The sequence below is a fragment of the Siphateles boraxobius genome, unplaced genomic scaffold (assembly GCF_051911475.1).
Source record: "Siphateles boraxobius isolate OS27281-9 unplaced genomic scaffold, OSU_SipBor_1 22, whole genome shotgun sequence".
In the NCBI taxonomy this organism is placed as follows: domain Eukaryota; kingdom Metazoa; phylum Chordata; class Actinopteri; order Cypriniformes; family Leuciscidae; genus Siphateles; species Siphateles boraxobius.
Window position 1 is genome coordinate 39101853 of NW_027508833.1, and position 17541 is coordinate 39119393.

The 17541-nt window shown below is 38.9% G+C and overlaps 2 protein-coding genes across 2 annotated transcripts in view; both read left to right on the forward strand.

The window, feature by feature from the left end:
* Positions 1–13293, forward strand: part of stard9 (StAR-related lipid transfer (START) domain containing 9) — a 70935-nt gene extending 57642 nt beyond the window's left edge. The window contains exons 23-32 of the mRNA XM_077240121.1: positions 425–625; positions 699–882; positions 1782–1922; positions 2005–2098; positions 2173–2339; positions 2962–3026; positions 4120–4322; positions 8755–8834; positions 8916–9074; positions 11958–13293. Of these exons, the coding sequence (XP_077096236.1) occupies positions 425–625; positions 699–882; positions 1782–1922; positions 2005–2098; positions 2173–2339; positions 2962–3026; positions 4120–4322; positions 8755–8834; positions 8916–9074; positions 11958–12059 (1396 nt within the window). The 3' untranslated portion in view covers positions 12060–13293. The remainder of the gene's footprint in view (positions 1–424; positions 626–698; positions 883–1781; positions 1923–2004; positions 2099–2172; positions 2340–2961; positions 3027–4119; positions 4323–8754; positions 8835–8915; positions 9075–11957) is intronic.
* A 2501-nt stretch (positions 13294–15794) lies between these two features.
* Positions 15795–17541, forward strand: part of sptb (spectrin, beta, erythrocytic) — a 31838-nt gene continuing 30091 nt past the window's right edge. Inside the window, exon 1 of the mRNA XM_077240125.1 lies at positions 15795–16033. The gene's annotated coding sequence lies outside the window, so the exon portion shown is untranslated. The remainder of the gene's footprint in view (positions 16034–17541) is intronic.

Here is a 17541-nt window from a genome sequence, read left to right on the forward strand (position 1 = left end):
TTTTTCCCTCTATGAATGGAGTCAAACCAGTCTGCACCCAACAGAACCTCGAGTTTAATTGCACGTCAAACTCTTACCCAATTCTCAGTGCCACCTGAGTTCAGTTTAGAATCAAAATTCTAAACTTTTTTAGCAATTATTTTTGCGCGCCTAAGAAATCGATTTGAAATCTGCAATAGACCCGATTGTTTCCTAAAAATCAAAGTATAAAACTGAGATGAGAAAAAGCTATGCATTTTGCCATCTCCTCCTAATTACCAACACGACAAAACAAAAACAATACAGTGTGAACACAATCCAGTGGGGGCTGGGGGAGAGTGGAATAATCAAACTCTGGTTTGGACCAACTACGCAACTGAACCTAGTGTGAAAGCACCCTTAGTTTACAGAGCTTGTTATGAATGTAATTCTATTCTGTCATAAGGCATAGGAAGAGCATTGAAAGTTTGAGAAAAGAGAGAGAAGCCCGTCTCCAGATGTGTCGCCGTGCTCGGAGTCTCAGTCCCAGTAAGCATCGGATCCCTATAAATTATGAGGAGGAGCGATCTCAACGAATTTCAGACCTGCCTAGCAGACGTCAGGAATATCTGCAGCAGCTCAGAAAAGAGATTGTCGAAACCAGCAGGTGATTTGGAGATGCATTAAACAAAAGATAATATTCTATAATTCTATATACTAAACCAGATGTTCTTCTCTAGAGTTCCTGATCCACCAAGGCGGGAGGATCAGTGTCCATCTGATATTGAGCTTCTATTGCGTGACTACAGCCGAGCCCGCGAGGAGGCAAGAGTAGAGATTGCCCGTGCACGAGATCGACTCCGTGAGAGGGCCGAACAGGAGAAGAGACGAATACAGCAGCAAGCTCTCTCTCAGGCAGTCAAGGTTAGTGGCACTTGATCATTCCTAAAGGGATAGTTCACCCAAAAGTGAAAATTCTGTCAGTAATTACTCTCCCTCATGTTGTTCAACCCCGTAAGACCTTCGTTCATCTTCGGAACACGAATTAAGATATTCTGTATTAAATCTGAGAGCTGGATCACTCCTCCATAGGCTTCTAAGGGATTGACACTTGCCAGCCCCGAAAAGTTATTAAAGACATCGTTAAAATAGTCCAAGTGACTACAGTGTCTCAATCTTAAGTTTATCAAGCGTTGAGAATACTTTTTGTGCGCAAAAACAAACAAAAATAACGACTTTATTTCAACTATTCATTTCCTTCTCTGTGGGCCTCGAGTGAGTTCACTAGTGTAACAGCGCAGCGCTTCTGTGTTGTACATCACACCCATCACACACATGACCAGCGTCGGCCAATAGTGAGCCTGCGTGTGACGTACAACACAGAAGCGCTGCGCTGTTACACTAGTGAACTGACTCGAGGCCCACAGAGAAGGAAATCCATAGTTGAAATAAAGTCGTTATTTTTGTTTGTTTTTGCGCACAAAAAGTATTCTCGTCGCTTGATAGACTTAAGATTGAGCAACTGTAGTCACTTGGACTATTTTAACGATGTCTTTAATAACTTTTCGGGGAACAAGTTTCAATCCCTTAGAAGCCTATGGAGGAGTGATCCAGCTCTCAGATTTAATACAGAATATCTTAATTCGTGTTCCGAAGATGAACGAAGGTCTTACGGGGTTGAACAACATGAGGGAGAGTAATTACTGACTGAATTTTCATTTTTGGGTGAACTATCCCTTTAATTCTTATAAAGTATTGCTGCCCTTTTCTTATTTAGAAATCGTTTCATATTTTCTTTCCTTCTCTCCCTGTGTCTCATGTAGGATGACCTGCTGTTTCGCACACGCATTAGTAACAGTACTTTATGTAGTGGTTCAAACCTGAGTCTTTCCTCAGGGCCCACTTCGGGGTATAACAGCAGCAATGCTGCCATAATGAAAGACATTACCTCACCATTGATACAGGTAAGGCACCACACTAAAAAGTGTGTTAAGGGTTATTTTAAATTAGACAGATATTTTTCAAGCTCTTCACCTCATTCCTCAGGTAAATGGAGCCTCAGAATTCAAAGCAAGGACTCGACCTCCTATTATCCCGTTGCAGACTTCAAAAGCTCAGCGTAGATGGCTGTCAGTCCAGGGTGAGCAATAACCCGTAAACCCAAGGGCTATGCTTCGAATTCACTTAATTAATCAGATCCACTATTATCTCTAGATGTCAGCCTGGAGACATCTGTCACTGGATATGAGCCTGAGTCTTCCTCCACTCCATCACCTCCTCCCTGTGCTCAGCAACGCACTCTCTCCTTTGGCTCTCCCTCGTCTATATCAACTTCATATCAGGATATCGCAGACTGCACTCTTGCCAGTGCTATCTCCGAAGTATGCTACTCTAACTTAATGAAGTTTCAAAATATGCAACCACATAAGTTTCAAAATATGCAAGAGCATGTCAATTGGCGCTTTTCCATTACAAGTACCAGCTCGACTCGGCTCGCTTTTCGCTCCGTTTTCCATTACAGATAGTACCTCCACAATAGTATCTGGTCGTCATAGCGACGCCACAGGAAACTGCTGTGATGTAATCATCTTCGCGACACACACACACACAGGACAATGGAGGAAATTGAGTATATGCTGTTTTTGATCCTCGGGATGTGGCTGTTTCTCACAGAAAGAAGACAAACATTGTTTCAGGAGAGGCTGAGGGCAGCAAAACTAAACACTGCTGAAAAAAACAGCGCGTGCAATAATGATGCAGTGAATAGTGACGATTCTCTCTGACCAATCAGCAGTCTGCAGTGTTTTCACGCCACATTTTAGTATCGCCTCAGCTCGCTCAGAACCTCGCCGCAGGTGATACGAAAAAAAGTACCGAAAGCAGGTACAGGTACAACTTTTACACAGTGGAAAACCAAACAAAGGCGAGTCGAGTCGAGTTGGTACTGTGTAGTGGAAAAGCACCAAATGTGAAATACTTCATGGACTTACTTGTCTTTTTTAGGTATATTTGGCCTCTGGAGGTAATGCGAGGAATTTGCTGGCTGGGAAAGCAGCTTCTGGCTGGAGGTACACTAATATGCATATTGTGCATGTATAAATCTTATACATGACACAATAACAAGTCTTTGAAACACTCAAAGAGAAATACTCATTAGAAACACAAGAGTTCTACCGATATCTACAGATGCGACAGTTTGTTAATATGAAGATGAAGAATGCGGCTAAAACAGGGAAAGTTATAATGGAATTGTTCAGAAAAGCATCCGATTTGTTTGGTAGAATTATTTCATGCGTATATAAATGTCTGTTAAATCTTAAAACGCACTCGACTATATTAAAACAAAATGGGAGAAGGAAGGAGGAATAATTATATCTGAGGAAGAATAGACAATAATATGGAGGTATCAATGGACATGCACCAGGTCACAGAAATGGAGGGAGTTTTGTTGGAAAAATCTGATAAGATATTTTATTACACCCTCTCAGAAATCATATTATGGTAATAATGCTCCTATGAGCTGTGGAAACCAAAATGCAAACCATTACCATGTCCTATTTGTCCTATTACCTATTTGTCACAAAACACTTTACATTAATGCCGTTTTTAAGAGTTCAAAACTCATTCACTTCTTGGAGGGAGCCCGGTCTACAGGGTGTCACGTGATTTTCGTGCATCTAACCTGGACATTGCCATTGCCAACATCAGACCGAAAATATGGCAAAATCATTTACTATGGTGATTTTTCTTAAGTATTTAAGTATTTGAAATACTCCAAATACACTCCCTCAAAATATTTTGTTACAAAATACATTTCAATTTTTTCACACCTGCAAAATACAAATTACAAAATACACTAAAGTAATTAAATACGTATTTAAAATACATTTAATTGAAATACTGCCCATGTCTGATTGTAAGTCGATGTACCATCACAAGGGTCCAAATATATAATGAGGGTTGAAAAACTACATAGTGTTACTTTAAATGTAAAATATCATTTGACAGTAAAACCTTATATTTTGGATATATACCTCAAGAATGGTTAAAAAGAGATAAATATTTAATGAATATTCTACTGGTGGCTGTAAAAAAGAGCTTGACCAAAAAATGGTTGTCACATAAATCTTTTACATGTCCTCAAGTTCCATTTGTCTCCAGGCATCAAGGCGTGGAGAGAGGTGTTCAAGTCTTTCACAAGGCTTCTTCCAGACCCTCAGCTCATGGGTTTCTTGGAGCAGTAGAGCTGGAGAGACCTTTGGCCAGTCTGTGGTGTATAGTTCGAGATCATTCAAAGACTCACCTCTACCACGAGTCTATTAAATCTGCCTGGACACGACCACTGGACGAATGCACACAACTAGGTAAATCCCAATGTACACTGTATGATTTAGCAATCTGAGACAAATTACTAGGATTGTAAAAGATTTCTGTTGTCTTAGGGTAAAGTTTTCATTCAGACCGCATGTGGCATTTTACAAGTTTAAGGCGAGACACGGCAGACAAAAACATTTTTTTTTTTTTTTCAATGGTCAATTTTGGGATATTTGTCTTCAATAACATGTCTTCTTTCAGACTTGTGGTGAAAAAAAGTACGAAATACACATTTAGGTCTTTATTTTACTACACTTTGTCTGTTTGAGTCTGTAGATTTGTCATAAATTTATCAAAAGTTGGTGTTTTAAATCAATATCCTGATCCGCGATCTGCACCCCGTCATCACACACACCGTTAGAAAGCTCTCTCTCTCCTGTACAATGCTGTCGGATCCAAATATTGTAATTTCCTTTTTATCAGCAACCAATCGTGAAAGTAAAGGGGCGGATTTAACTCTAAATGCGCAATCTCATTTTACAATATAAATCTTTAAAGCCCTTTTTCTCAAAATGGCTTTTCTCTCATACTCAAGTCCAAAATCTCCACTTCAGTAGCACCTATATACACCAAACTTTCCAGTCTTGTACCTAGTTATATTATGAAGACATTTACAGAGGGATTTGTAAATATATTATTCCTAGCCTGATTTATATAACATTTTATTCCAAAAACATGGCGAAAATATTTTTTTCAAGGCTATTGGCAGTATATTCTGATTTACAGGATAACAAAAGTAGATATCCATAAATCCCTCAGTAATTCTTTCCCCATCTAAAATGTGAACACAATGAAAAAATAATTTTGAACCTGGCTTTATCCAATACTCAGATTTCAGTTTTTCTTATATATATGCAAATTAGTGCATATTTAATTAGATCATGCCTAATTTGCATATTTAAACGTTAAATTACAGAAAACTTGTAATAAATTTTTTTTCTCATCTTAATGTAGGTATTCAACTGGGAAAGTTTCATGGTGATATCTGCTAGTTAAAACATTTACCCTATTCACCTGTAGTGTCTCGACTTAAAGTAAACAGTGTGTGATAACAACGGAGCGGTACACACCACAAGTGCTCAGGGTCGTTTAATGTGATGACCTTTTGGTGCTACATCCTCTAATATTTTTATCTAGAGCCAAACACGCTTCATTCAAGCCCTTTCCACTCTGTGCGTGTTGCTTCTCTCTCCCGCTAAAGACATAAAGACCACATTAAGAGCTGCAGATGACACTGATATTTTAACAGTAGCAGGAACATGGTGCGCAGCAAAATAGATACTTTTGCTAAAAGAAGCATGAAATGAGATGTATAAATTATTTTTATCTGTCATACTGATGATTTTCAACCATTTAAAGTTGCAGTAGGGAGTTTGGAGAAAATGTTGACTTAGCCTGAAAATTTGAACAAGCACAACTTACAGGTCCAACCCCCTTGCTCTCTGCTGCGCTACAGCTCCTCCCTCCACAGCTCCTCCCCCCACAGCTCCTCCCTCCACAGCTCCTCCCCCCACAGCTCCTCCCCCCACAGCTCCTCCCTCCACAGCTCCTCCCTCCACAGCTCCTCTCTCCACAGCTCCTCCCTCCACAGCTCCTCCCTCCACAGCTCCTCCCCCACAGCTCCTCCCTCCACAGCTCCTCCCCCCAGAGCTCCTCCCCCCACAGCTCCTCCCTCCACAGCTCCTCCCTCCACAGCTCCTCCCTCCACAGCTCCTCCCTCCACAGCTCCTCCCTCCACAGCTCCTCCCCCACAGCTCCTCCCCCACAGCTCCTCCCTCCACAGCTCCTCCCCCACAGCAGCTCCTCCCCCACAGCTCCTCCCTCCACAGCTCCTCCCTCCACAGCTCCTCCCTCCACAGCTCCTCCCTCCACAGCTCCTCCCCCACAGCTCCTCCCTCCACAGCTCCTCCCTCCACAGCTCCTCCCTCCACAGCTCCTCCCCCACAGCAGCTCCTCCCCCACAGCTCCTCCCCCACAGCTCCTCCCTCCACAGCTCCTCCCCCACAGCTCCTCCCCCACAGCTCCTCCCCCCACAGCGGAGCCTGCCGAGAACGCGCAGGCTAGTAAACAGGACCACCGATGACGGCGGATTATAAACAGTTTTGGAACATTCACTAATAGGGACGAAACATCAACAATATGCTTTACATTGACTATGGCCTGCCCATACTTTGACTACAAACTTGGTCCTCAAATCATTATGTATTTTGCAATACATGTAACTTTATAACGTTGCACTCTTTCTATAAGTTATAAATAGCTAGTAAGATAACGTTAAAGGATTAGTTCACTTTTAAAAAAAATTTTGCTGATAATTTACTCACCCCCATGTCATCCAAGATGTCCATGTCTTTCTTTCTTCAGTCGAAAAGAAATTAAGGTTTTTGATGAAAACATTCCAGGCTTTTTCTCCATATAATGGACTTCAATAGGACACAAACGTTTCAAGGACCAAATGACAGTTTCAGTGCAGCTTCAAAGGGTTTTAAACGATACCAGGCGATGAATAAAGGTCTTATCTAGCGAAACGATCGGTCATTTCAAAAATAAATAAAAAACTTTAAGTTTTATAAGCACAAATGCTCGCCTTGCTCTGTTCTGTGATGCACGTTCGTAATCCTGTTCGAACTCGTTCATCAAAATGAACAAATCTTTTTTCGAGTCATTTCGTTCGTTGAATGAACGAAATGACTCAATAAAAGATTTGTTCGAACAGGAGAGTCACGAACGACGGTATGCGCTCGCGCTGTGCAAGAGAGGGGTGATCAGCGCGTACACGAGCGTGATTGACACTGCTAAGACATTCCTCCTGGCTCTGATTGGTTGTTTCTGACCGGGAGCGGTGTATTTCTGCAAATGGCAGTAGGACCACAGGGAGGAGCCAGAGGAGCTTGATTTTTTCCACAGATTATCTGTCTCATATTCTACTGTCAGGACATAATGACAGTTTTAACAAATATTTGTTTACAAAAGTGACCTACTGGAGCTTTAACTGTTAACGTGTGGCACCTTTAGATGTTTTTTTTCCCATACATTTAGAATGATTAATTTGCATATTAAGAGTATTTCATAATTAACAGTGTTATAATTTGGAAAATTATTTAGAGATGGCAAGGGAAGACAAAAAACTATGAAATTACTAGTTTTGTGCTCATGATGAGAGATTTGATTATTAGATTATGTACATTGTTTGTTTTCCGAAGTTTATTACTTTAAGATAAATGTATAAAAATGGTCCATACTTTCCTTAAGAGGTAAACCCTGGACCCCAGTATATTTTCTCAGTACAAAGGCTTTCTATGTGCCATACACATAGCTGTCTAAATGTAAAAAATGAATAAATAAATATAAAATAATAATAATAGCCTGATAAAACATCTGAGCTCACCTATTTATATTCATATCCAGTTGGGAGAAATATTTACTTTTCATAATATTGGTAAAAATTCAGCTTGAGAACACAAGTACAGATTGGCTTGTCCCGCTTTGCGTTACCGCACATTTTCACCCCTCGTCCCGCACGTCACATATTGAGGAAATATCCCGCATTTTCATCAGTCTGTTGGTTTTTAATTGTTATATTAAGAAAACGTGCATGCGTTCTTTTGCCTTTTTAAGAAAGAATTTTATTTATTCTTTTTGCTGCGTAGTTTTTCTCCTATATTTAACAGCGCTTCGTCAGAAATACAAAATACAACAGCCGTTTTTAAAATCCTATCCAATGGTTGAAAGGACTGGAGTAAACACGTGAACTGAACGTACTGTGTTACTGCCTGATGAACGTTACTGTGAACTGGTTCATTCTGGTGTCTGTGAACGACACGCTCTCTCAGTTTAACTTCGTTCAATAGAGTGCCAGATTTCTATAGAGCCTTCCAGCCGAAAACCCGGATAAAACACACCGTAAACAGGCCTTAATATGTAGCGGATAAACACCCAATCTGGCAACACCAGCACCAGTGTCGCACCGCATATAAAACCACAGACAGCAAATTAGCAATGCGTGACAGCAATGCGTCATCAACACACAAAGCAGCAAGAGGCATCGTATGATCATTTAAACGAGTTTATGACCAGGTCGGTGAGGATGGGAAAAATCTTACATTTCTGTGCAAACTTTGCCCGCCGATAAAATAATTGCTGTGTGTGGTTCTATATGGGCTGTGGCAATAATTTTGAAAAATAATAGCTCGCAGCAACATATGGAAAAAAAGAACTGTGAACTAGTTCAAAATTTGTAAGTATGAACTAGTTCATTTTAAAATTTGTGAACTGAACTTTGAACTAGTTCATGTAGAAAGTGAACTTTCCCAACACTGTGTAAGAGAGGTAACAATTATAACTTGCCTTCAAATGCAGGCAAAAGCAAAAATGTACTTTTACTGATTGTATTTCTTTGTCTCTGTCTTTCTCTTCAATCAGTCTATTTGTTGATGGACACATCGAACTGCCAGCTTAAACAGCCGCGGGACTTCTGCTGCCTCAGTACTGAATCTAAACAGGTACTCTTTCTGTGAACGGCTTTATCCAAAAGCACCTTACCTTAATCACGCATTCATTTTGATCCATCTTCTTTTCTTTAGGATGATATGTGGGTGCTGGCCATGCAGTCTGTATTTGAGGAGACACTGCCGCGTCCCAGTGCGGATACTATCCGTGGTGAGATGCTACCCAGCGCGTGGATCCTTCAACCCAGCCAGCGTAATGGTCGAGAGGTTGTCACGGTCATCTACTTGTTACAAGTAAGCTTGTTTACCCTTTGGCATTATGCTTGCTTGAAGAAATAGTTGAAAATGAAACTAAAATTCTGTAATCATTTATTCACCCTCAAGTTGTTCCGACCCTGTATGAGTTTGTTTCTTCTGCTGAACACAAATAAGAGATTTTGAAGAATGTCAGTAACCAAACAGTTGATGGACCTCATTGACTTCCATAGTCTTTTTTTCCTATACAATGGAAGTCAATAGGAACTGTTTGATTACACGACATTCTTCAAAATATATTTTTTTGTATTCAGCAGAAGAAAGAAACTCATCTGGTATGGAACAACTTATAGGATTAGTTCACCTCAAAATTAAAATTTCCTAATAATTCACTCACCCCAATGCCATCCAAGATATCCATGTCTTTCTTTCCTCAGTGGAAGAGAAAATACGTTTTTTGAGGAAAGCATTTCTTGGTTTTTCTTCGAATAATGGACTTCAATGACAACCAGCGTTTTGAAGTCTAAATCAATGCAGTTTCAAAGATCTTTGAAGAGCTTCAGCGGCTGTGCACGATCGCAGCTGAGGAGGAGGGATAGATCAATAAAAAAAACTTTTAACTACAATTGTGCGGATTGAGCTGATCTGCAACACGCCGGGAACTACGTCATCACGTTGAATGTAAGCACATGTAAGGACCATTTAAAACAATAATACATACGACACATAGACATGTCATTCAACATACAATACAATTTGAACTATCCTCCTTCGCACAGTGACATTTCAACGTGATGACGTAGTTCCCGGCGCGTTGCAGATCAGCTCAATCCGAACAATTGTAGTTAAAGTGTTTTTTTTTTGTTTTTTGTTTTTTTAAATGACCTATCGTTTCGCTAGATAAGCCCCTCCTCCTCAGCTGTGATCGTGCACAGACTGTTGAAGCTCTTCAAAGACCTTTGAAACTGCATTGATTTGGACTGGTTGTCATTGACTACGTTTACATGCAGCCAAATTTCGGGTTATGGTCGGGTTAAGGTCACTATTCGGGTTTCTGAAACATTAGGGATAACCCGTTTACATGCGTGAGCAGAGAGAGTTTCTCCTGTATACATTGAATTGCAATATCCCGATGTAAATGCGACGCGCGGTTAGCGTCTGGACGTACGGAGAACCTTAAGACGCAATATGCGTCATTTCCGATTCTTCTTCCTGTATCCAAAGACAATAACAGCAGCAGCACGCGGATAATGAATAGTTCGGGGCAGATAGCGATCGCCTTTGTTTGCGCTTTGGTGCTGGTAACGTTACTGACCTCGCTCCAAATGTATGCTGTGCTGCGTCTCGCCATGTTTAGCAGATTTGGCAAATTTCAAATCCTGAAATTTGCAGACGACACCACTGTCATCGGTCTCATCCGAAACGGTGACGAGTCTGCTTACAGACTGGAGGTTGAACAGCTGGCTGCCTGGTGCAGTTATAACAACCTTGAGCTGAACACGCTCAAAACAGTGGAGATGATCGTGGACTTCAGGAGGAACAGCTCACTCACCATCTCACCATCATGAACAGCACTGTGGAAGCAGTGGAGTCATTCAGGTTCCTGGGCACTATCATCTCTCAGGACCTGAAGTGGGACAATCACATTGACTCCACTGTGAAAAAGGCCCAGCAGAGACTGTACTTCCTTCGCCAGCTGAGGAAGTTCAACCTGCCACAGGATCTGCTGATTCAGTTCTACTCAGCCGTCATTGAGTCTGTCTTGTGCGCTTCCATCACTGTCTGGTTTGGTTCAGCTACCAAATCAGACATCAGGAGACTACAATGGACAGTCCGGACTGCGGAGAGGATCATTGGTGCCCCCCTGCCAAACCTCCAGGACCTGTACTCTTCCAGAGTGAGGAAGAGAGCAGGTAAAATCATCACAGACTCCACTCACCCTGGACACCACCTGTTTGAACTGTTACCGTCAAGACGGAGACTCAGATCACTGGCCACAAGAACATCTCGGCACAGGAACAGTTTCTTCCCACAGGCCATTTCCCTCCTGAACAGTTAACACTCCTCCCAAGGCATATGCCTGTAAGTGCAATACTCCCACTGTTTAGTGCAATATCCCACAACTCAGGTGATACTTATATGTAGATTTATTTATTTATAATATTCAAAACACTGTAAATAGGTTCATAATCTGTAAATCTGAAAATGCCTATTCTGACTAAACCCAACTGTGATAGTTTTATTCTCATATATTTATATTTTTATTTTTTATTCTTATAATTTGTAGTATTATGTTTCATGTTGTATTTGTATATGTCCACTGGAAGCCTCAGTACCAAAACAAATTCCTTGTGTGTGCAAGCACACTTGGCAATAAAGCTCTTTCTGATTCTGATTCTGATTACTTCCGGTATACTGCACGCGGGTTTCTGTATGCGCCGAGAAGTTCCTCTACTCAAAAGACCAAGATTCCTTGCGAATAGAACATGCGCAGAACACAGATCACTATGGGGATATGCCGATGCGCGTTTACATGACCAAAAATTCGGGTTAGAAAAGGGGTACCCCAGGGATCATATCCTGGTTTTTAAAATCCGGGATATGAGCATATTCGGGTTTTTGCCGGTGTTTACATGGCCGTTCAAAACCGGGTTATTGCTAATATCCCGGTTTTGAACGGGTTATTGGCTGCATGTAAACGTAGTCAATGAAGTCCCTTATTCGAAGAAAAACCAAGAAATGCTTTCCTCAAAAAACTTAATTTCTCTTCCACTGAAGAAAGAAAGACATGGATATCTTGGATGGCATTGGGGTGAGTAAATTATTGGGAAATTTTCATTTTGAGGTGAACTAATCCTTTAAAGAGTGAGTATTTATGACACCTGAGGTGGTAAATAATCAATTGTCAATGGTTCCCTATAGGTAGATTTGGGAAGCCCGTCCTTGGCTGCTAGACTGCTGAATACAGTCTCTAGGAAGCAAGCCGCTGTCATCGCAGACCTTGATTCTTTCTTTTCTTTGTGACATATCAGGTTACACATGTAGCAATAAGCACTTACACTAAAAGCCTGAAGGTTTTTGCTAAGATTTGCACCTCATGTTCTTGCTCTTTACTTGATTCTTTTTCACATAGCACTGATGGTATGAATTTTTTGTGTAACAAATTTATCTTGCCACTTAAAAAAAAGTTCTTTATTATTTTTGTTATTATGAATCTGTTTGGGGTGCCCCCATGTGCCAAAGTATTGTTTATGCTAAAAAAAGGTTGTAACTTTTGACAGACCCAAAGCTATTTTTGTTTTTATTTATGTGCATATTTATCACTTTATCACGATCATTTTATATTGATTACACTATACATAGCTTGGCTTACTGAATTGATATTCATATCTAAACAATCCACTGTATTACAGTATTCCTTAAATGCATTGCATTGTCTTAAGCTTTCTTTCAGAAATAACTAGTATAAAACTTGAAACTGACATCAGCTGTAGAGACGTTTTTTTATTATTGTTTCTGTAATATGCAGTACAGTGCCTTCCATACACATCATTTTTGTGGAGTATTTGTTGTGGGTTAGCATAATTTTGTTTTTCTCTTTGTGCAAAATTTCTGTGTAATTGCTAACACAGAATTAATGACAAGATCTATATCAGCTGAGATAGATTGACTGTCATAAAACTTATTGACTGCAAAGCAATTGTTGATATTGATACTTTCAGTATTGTCTTTTTTTTTTTAATGTGTATGCAGAATGTTCTTTTAAGTTTCTCTGTTTAATGAAATGCAATCAAATGTTAATAATTTTTAATATGAGTTATGTTCTACAGTGGCTTCAGCTATATAAATTATACACACATCTGGATTTGCAAGCCATTACAATTTGACATGTTAATCAAGAGAGCCTTTGCTCGAGCACTGTAATGTCACAGAACCAGTGGTTTTATTTGTAACATAGACGGCGGATCTGAAGACTTTTGTTGCCACTCAAATATTCAAAAAGTATACCCTATAACGTATAAATGAAGGATATTTTTTATTATAATCACACTGTTTTAATATACTGTAAAGCCCTTCTATAATATGTAATCTACTATATCTAATGTATCATTTGATGTTATTATATGTTATTATTGTGTTTTTATGTTTTAAAAAGGTCTCTTCATTATGACTTGTTTCTTTACAAGATCTTCCAAAATGTCTTAATTTATGAACCAGAAAATATTTTTATTAAATACATTTGGCATTTTTGTATACACTTTTCTTGTTTTCAGTCTTTATTTTAGTATTTAAAAGGATCTAACTTTCATAATAAGAGATAAATCAGTGAACATGTACTGACCAAAACCACATCAGAGAACAAAAAAAAAACATTTTTGTTTATATTACTTTATGTAGTTAACATTAACTATAAAATGTTTTTATTTAAAAAAATATATATATATATGTAAAATATTAATTAAGCTTTAATGGTTTTGGAAATCATTATTATAAACCTTCATAATGCAGTCAAAATCAGATTTTTACACTCTGGTCTATCTGAACATGTTGGAACATAAGCTTAAGAAAAATTTCAACTAAAACGATATTGTATCTAATCAATAAATTACCATTAATGAGTGAATGTGGAAACATGTTAACGTTTTCAATGTTACTGTGTTTCTACCATGTTATTACTACATTTATTAGAACATGCAATCTGAGGATTATTTGATTTGATTTTAACTCATGACTGCTCAAAAACAATCCAAATGTAAGAAACCCACATTCTTTTTCTAACTAAGCATCAATATTGTTTTGAAATGTTTTCAAACGTATATATATATATATACATATTAAATAAATTCTGCATAAATGTTCACTTTGAGATTGAAGTTTTTTTTCTGCAGTAAACAGACAGTTATTTAGAGTTTAAATGTTTATTAGTTTACAGTTCATTTATCAGTAATTCTATATATTCCTTATTTTATTGTATGATCCCGAGTTAAGAGGCTGACCTCGGGATATTTGCTGGTACGAAATCACGACACTACATTTATAACTGTAAGTTAAATTGTTCAGATCTTTCTGGATTTTTAGTGGCTACTGGAGTTACTGTGCACGCTTCTTACTTGAATGAAGCAGTAAACGCAGAAGATGATTTCATAAGCTATTAGTGGGGGGAAGAGGACCTCTGGTGGTGGTCTGACATAACATAAATTAAGAGATCAGGTAAGTATAATTTAATCTTTTTCAATAAAATGTCTGTTAGTTATTTAGTAGCCTACAGGTTGCCTATTCATATCAGTAGTGCCGAATTCTGTGTCTATAGTAGGTGCTGTAGTAATGGTTGGGATGGGATTGGGAATGGGATTAGGTTGGATTGGCTCGATACAGCGCCGACTAGGGTGACATAATTTGGTGGGTCACAGAATTCAGCGCAACATGGTGACTGCGGTTCGGATCTGGCCTGCGTCATTCACCGATCACATTCCCCCGCTTTCCGGTCTGTTTCTGCTGTCCTTTCCCAAAAATAAGGCCAAAAAAATGTAGACAAGTGCCGTGATTAACTGAAGAAGACACCCAGAAAGACTTTATATTTGCATAATGATTTTGACACAATATGTGATATCCATTTTAATTTTAGATTTTTTTTTAAATTGTAGGATAGACTGTGTACAGTTGAGACACCTTAAATAACATAGCACAAATTGTGATGTTTGCTGTGCGCATGCGTATTAGTGTCTTCTTTGATCGTGGGAAATTTGAACGGACACATGTCCGATACGAATATATCGGCAGAAGTTTTTTTCTAAGATAAGAACCATGCACACTCCACAATGAAGAGCTTATTATCCTTATGCGACTGATAAACGTAACTGGTATCATCACAAACGTTATTCTGTGCTGTGCCCTAAAAACTGGCATGTTTCATGGTATTGTGTCATGCAAGGTCATTGCAAAATCTCGAGAAATGTGCGAAGTGGCCAGCGGGGTAAATTGAGACACACGTGTATCTGTCCCCGCGATAGAATTCTAGGAAACACTGTTTAGTTGTTCAGTGTTATGATAACAGGTTAGACGTTGTAATTAGCCATCATAGGACGGAAATGAAAATAAAATTTGATATTTGTGATATTTTAACTGTGTTTTATTAATGAATATAGCCTATTAAATATATTGTTCCTGTTTTAAACATTTTAACCAGTGCCAAATTAAATAAAACGAAGGAATTTAAATGGACAAATAAACAAACATGTTGCCCAATTGTTATTTTTCTTTATTTGTCTTTATTTATTATATTTGCAATGAACGGTTAGTTACCTTTACATCATTAAAAATGGGTGTCTCAACTGTACCATGTAGCCTACAGTTGAGACAAAGATGAGACAAAGCACCTTATTTTTATGAGCTAATTGTGGAAAATATAAACTACTTATGGGTCTTATTGATTGATAATATCTTAGTCTACAAGCTAATGAAATGTCATGTGGAAATTCACTTCTTTTCAGTAGCCTATCTATTTTTGTGTGAAAAACCAAAACGAAGTGTCTCAACTGTACTCATTCTACCCTACTTCAACCTTTATGTAGCCTAATCTTAAATGTAGCCTTAAAGAAAGTGATTTTAATTAGCATATGTCCTTATCGTCACTAGTCGCTATTGATTAGTAGCCTAGTAAAGTTTGTCGGTTTTATATTTCTGCAGGGTTTGTGATGTAGAGGCGGGCAGTGTGAGGGAGGGGAACGCCATTTAAAGTCAGCGACTCTTGACAGGAATGCGCGTCCCCGGCGCTCAGGCAGCGAGTGCTCCGCGGCTCCACTTTATTTTTAACTCTTTGGGTGGGTCAAACAGCGCTGAGGAGAATGAGCGACCCTGCGCGCGCTCCCTGCCCCTTCAGCAGCTCCCCACCGTGACCTCTCATGGGATTATTATTGCCCTTCAAATAACGGACTTTTCTTACAAAGACATCGATAAAGAAGCGTGTCATTCTCCCGGATTGTTTGTCATTTGTATAGGTAAGTTTGTTACATGTCAAATTGTGTATTAAAGCCTAGTCTATACTAGAGGTTCTGTCTTCAGGTTAGGATTCCCAATGTCATCCAATAGCCTATTAAGTGTATTTCGCTTTTTGTTTAGTTTTTGCTTTGTTTTAATCTCATTTTGTATAATATGTTTATCTGTGAATTGCAAAAGCATGTTTAATATCCTTCTGACAGGTCTGATTATTGTTTGTGAAAGTATGGGAGTCTTATGGGAAGAGTAGCAACCTGTTGAACACTGAACAATATTTTTTGGGTAAAATATGGACAAACTCAAACATTGAGTTAAAAATGTAATTTAAAATTTTAACCCAATGGCTGGGTTTGTTCATATTTGACCCAGAATTAGGTTAAACAACCCAGTATTTTTTAGGCTACTGAAAACAAAACAATGCAAAAATGTCAGAACTGTTTGTCTTATGTAAGTTCAATTCTATTACAACATTCATCTCTCATACTGTGAGCAACTCTTTTGTCCTCGGTCCAAGCTGGTATTTAGCTTGGTAGACCACATTGGACCAGGAACAACCCAGCTTGTCATATAAGTTTAAAGTACTAGTCAAGATAGATTTGGAAACATAATGACTGGTCAACCTGTGAATGACCAGTTTGGGCAGCTAAAACCAGCTACCATTTTTCAAGCTATCAGTTTAAGCTGGATTTTCCAGCATTTGCCTGCTCTTTGTTTCTCATTGAATAAACAAAAGAAAGCAGTTTCATAATATTAGCGAAAGAAAAACAGCTGTCACTACGTCTTTGTTTCAACTTCACTAGGCCTATATAGGGAGAACTGCTGTGATGTAGGCTAAACACCATTACTTACTGCCCATAACTTCACAATATGACCATAAAGTTAATTTCAGGAATAGTTTTGTATTATACTGTCTGATCTGCTTGCCTGAAGATCACTGTTGTGCTGATATTACTGCACCAGAATAGTTCATTCATAAACTAAAATCGTCACTCGTCAGGATTTGTTTTCGTGTCATTGTGATATGGAAAAGAGCAGAGTGAACATTCTTTAAAACATCTCTGTGTTTTACAGTAGAAAGAAGGTCATACGGGTTTGGAATGAGTGTGAATACATGACAGAATATTAGTTGTTGGAAACTTATTTCTTTAAGTTGGTGTATGTATGTACCCACACTTTTACTTTCCTTAATCTAATTAAAACAAATACTACTCTGGTGGCATAGCACCATGGGTTCAGCTGTCCCTGAAGTAACATGGTACACAGTGTGCGTCATGCCTCGTACCACACCTTTCGGCCTCTCCCTCACACATGCATGAAATACCCCGGCCCGCTGTGTTGGCTTCCTGCCACCCTTTCAGCTTTGGATGCAGAATTCGAGCGAAAACACACTGTGACATTATCATGTCAGTGATGGATATCATATCATTAGCTAGAAATTAAAATACATTTTTTTGTTTAACAGTTATTGCCATATACTGGCATTTTAATGACCTAATATTAAAATTTATTA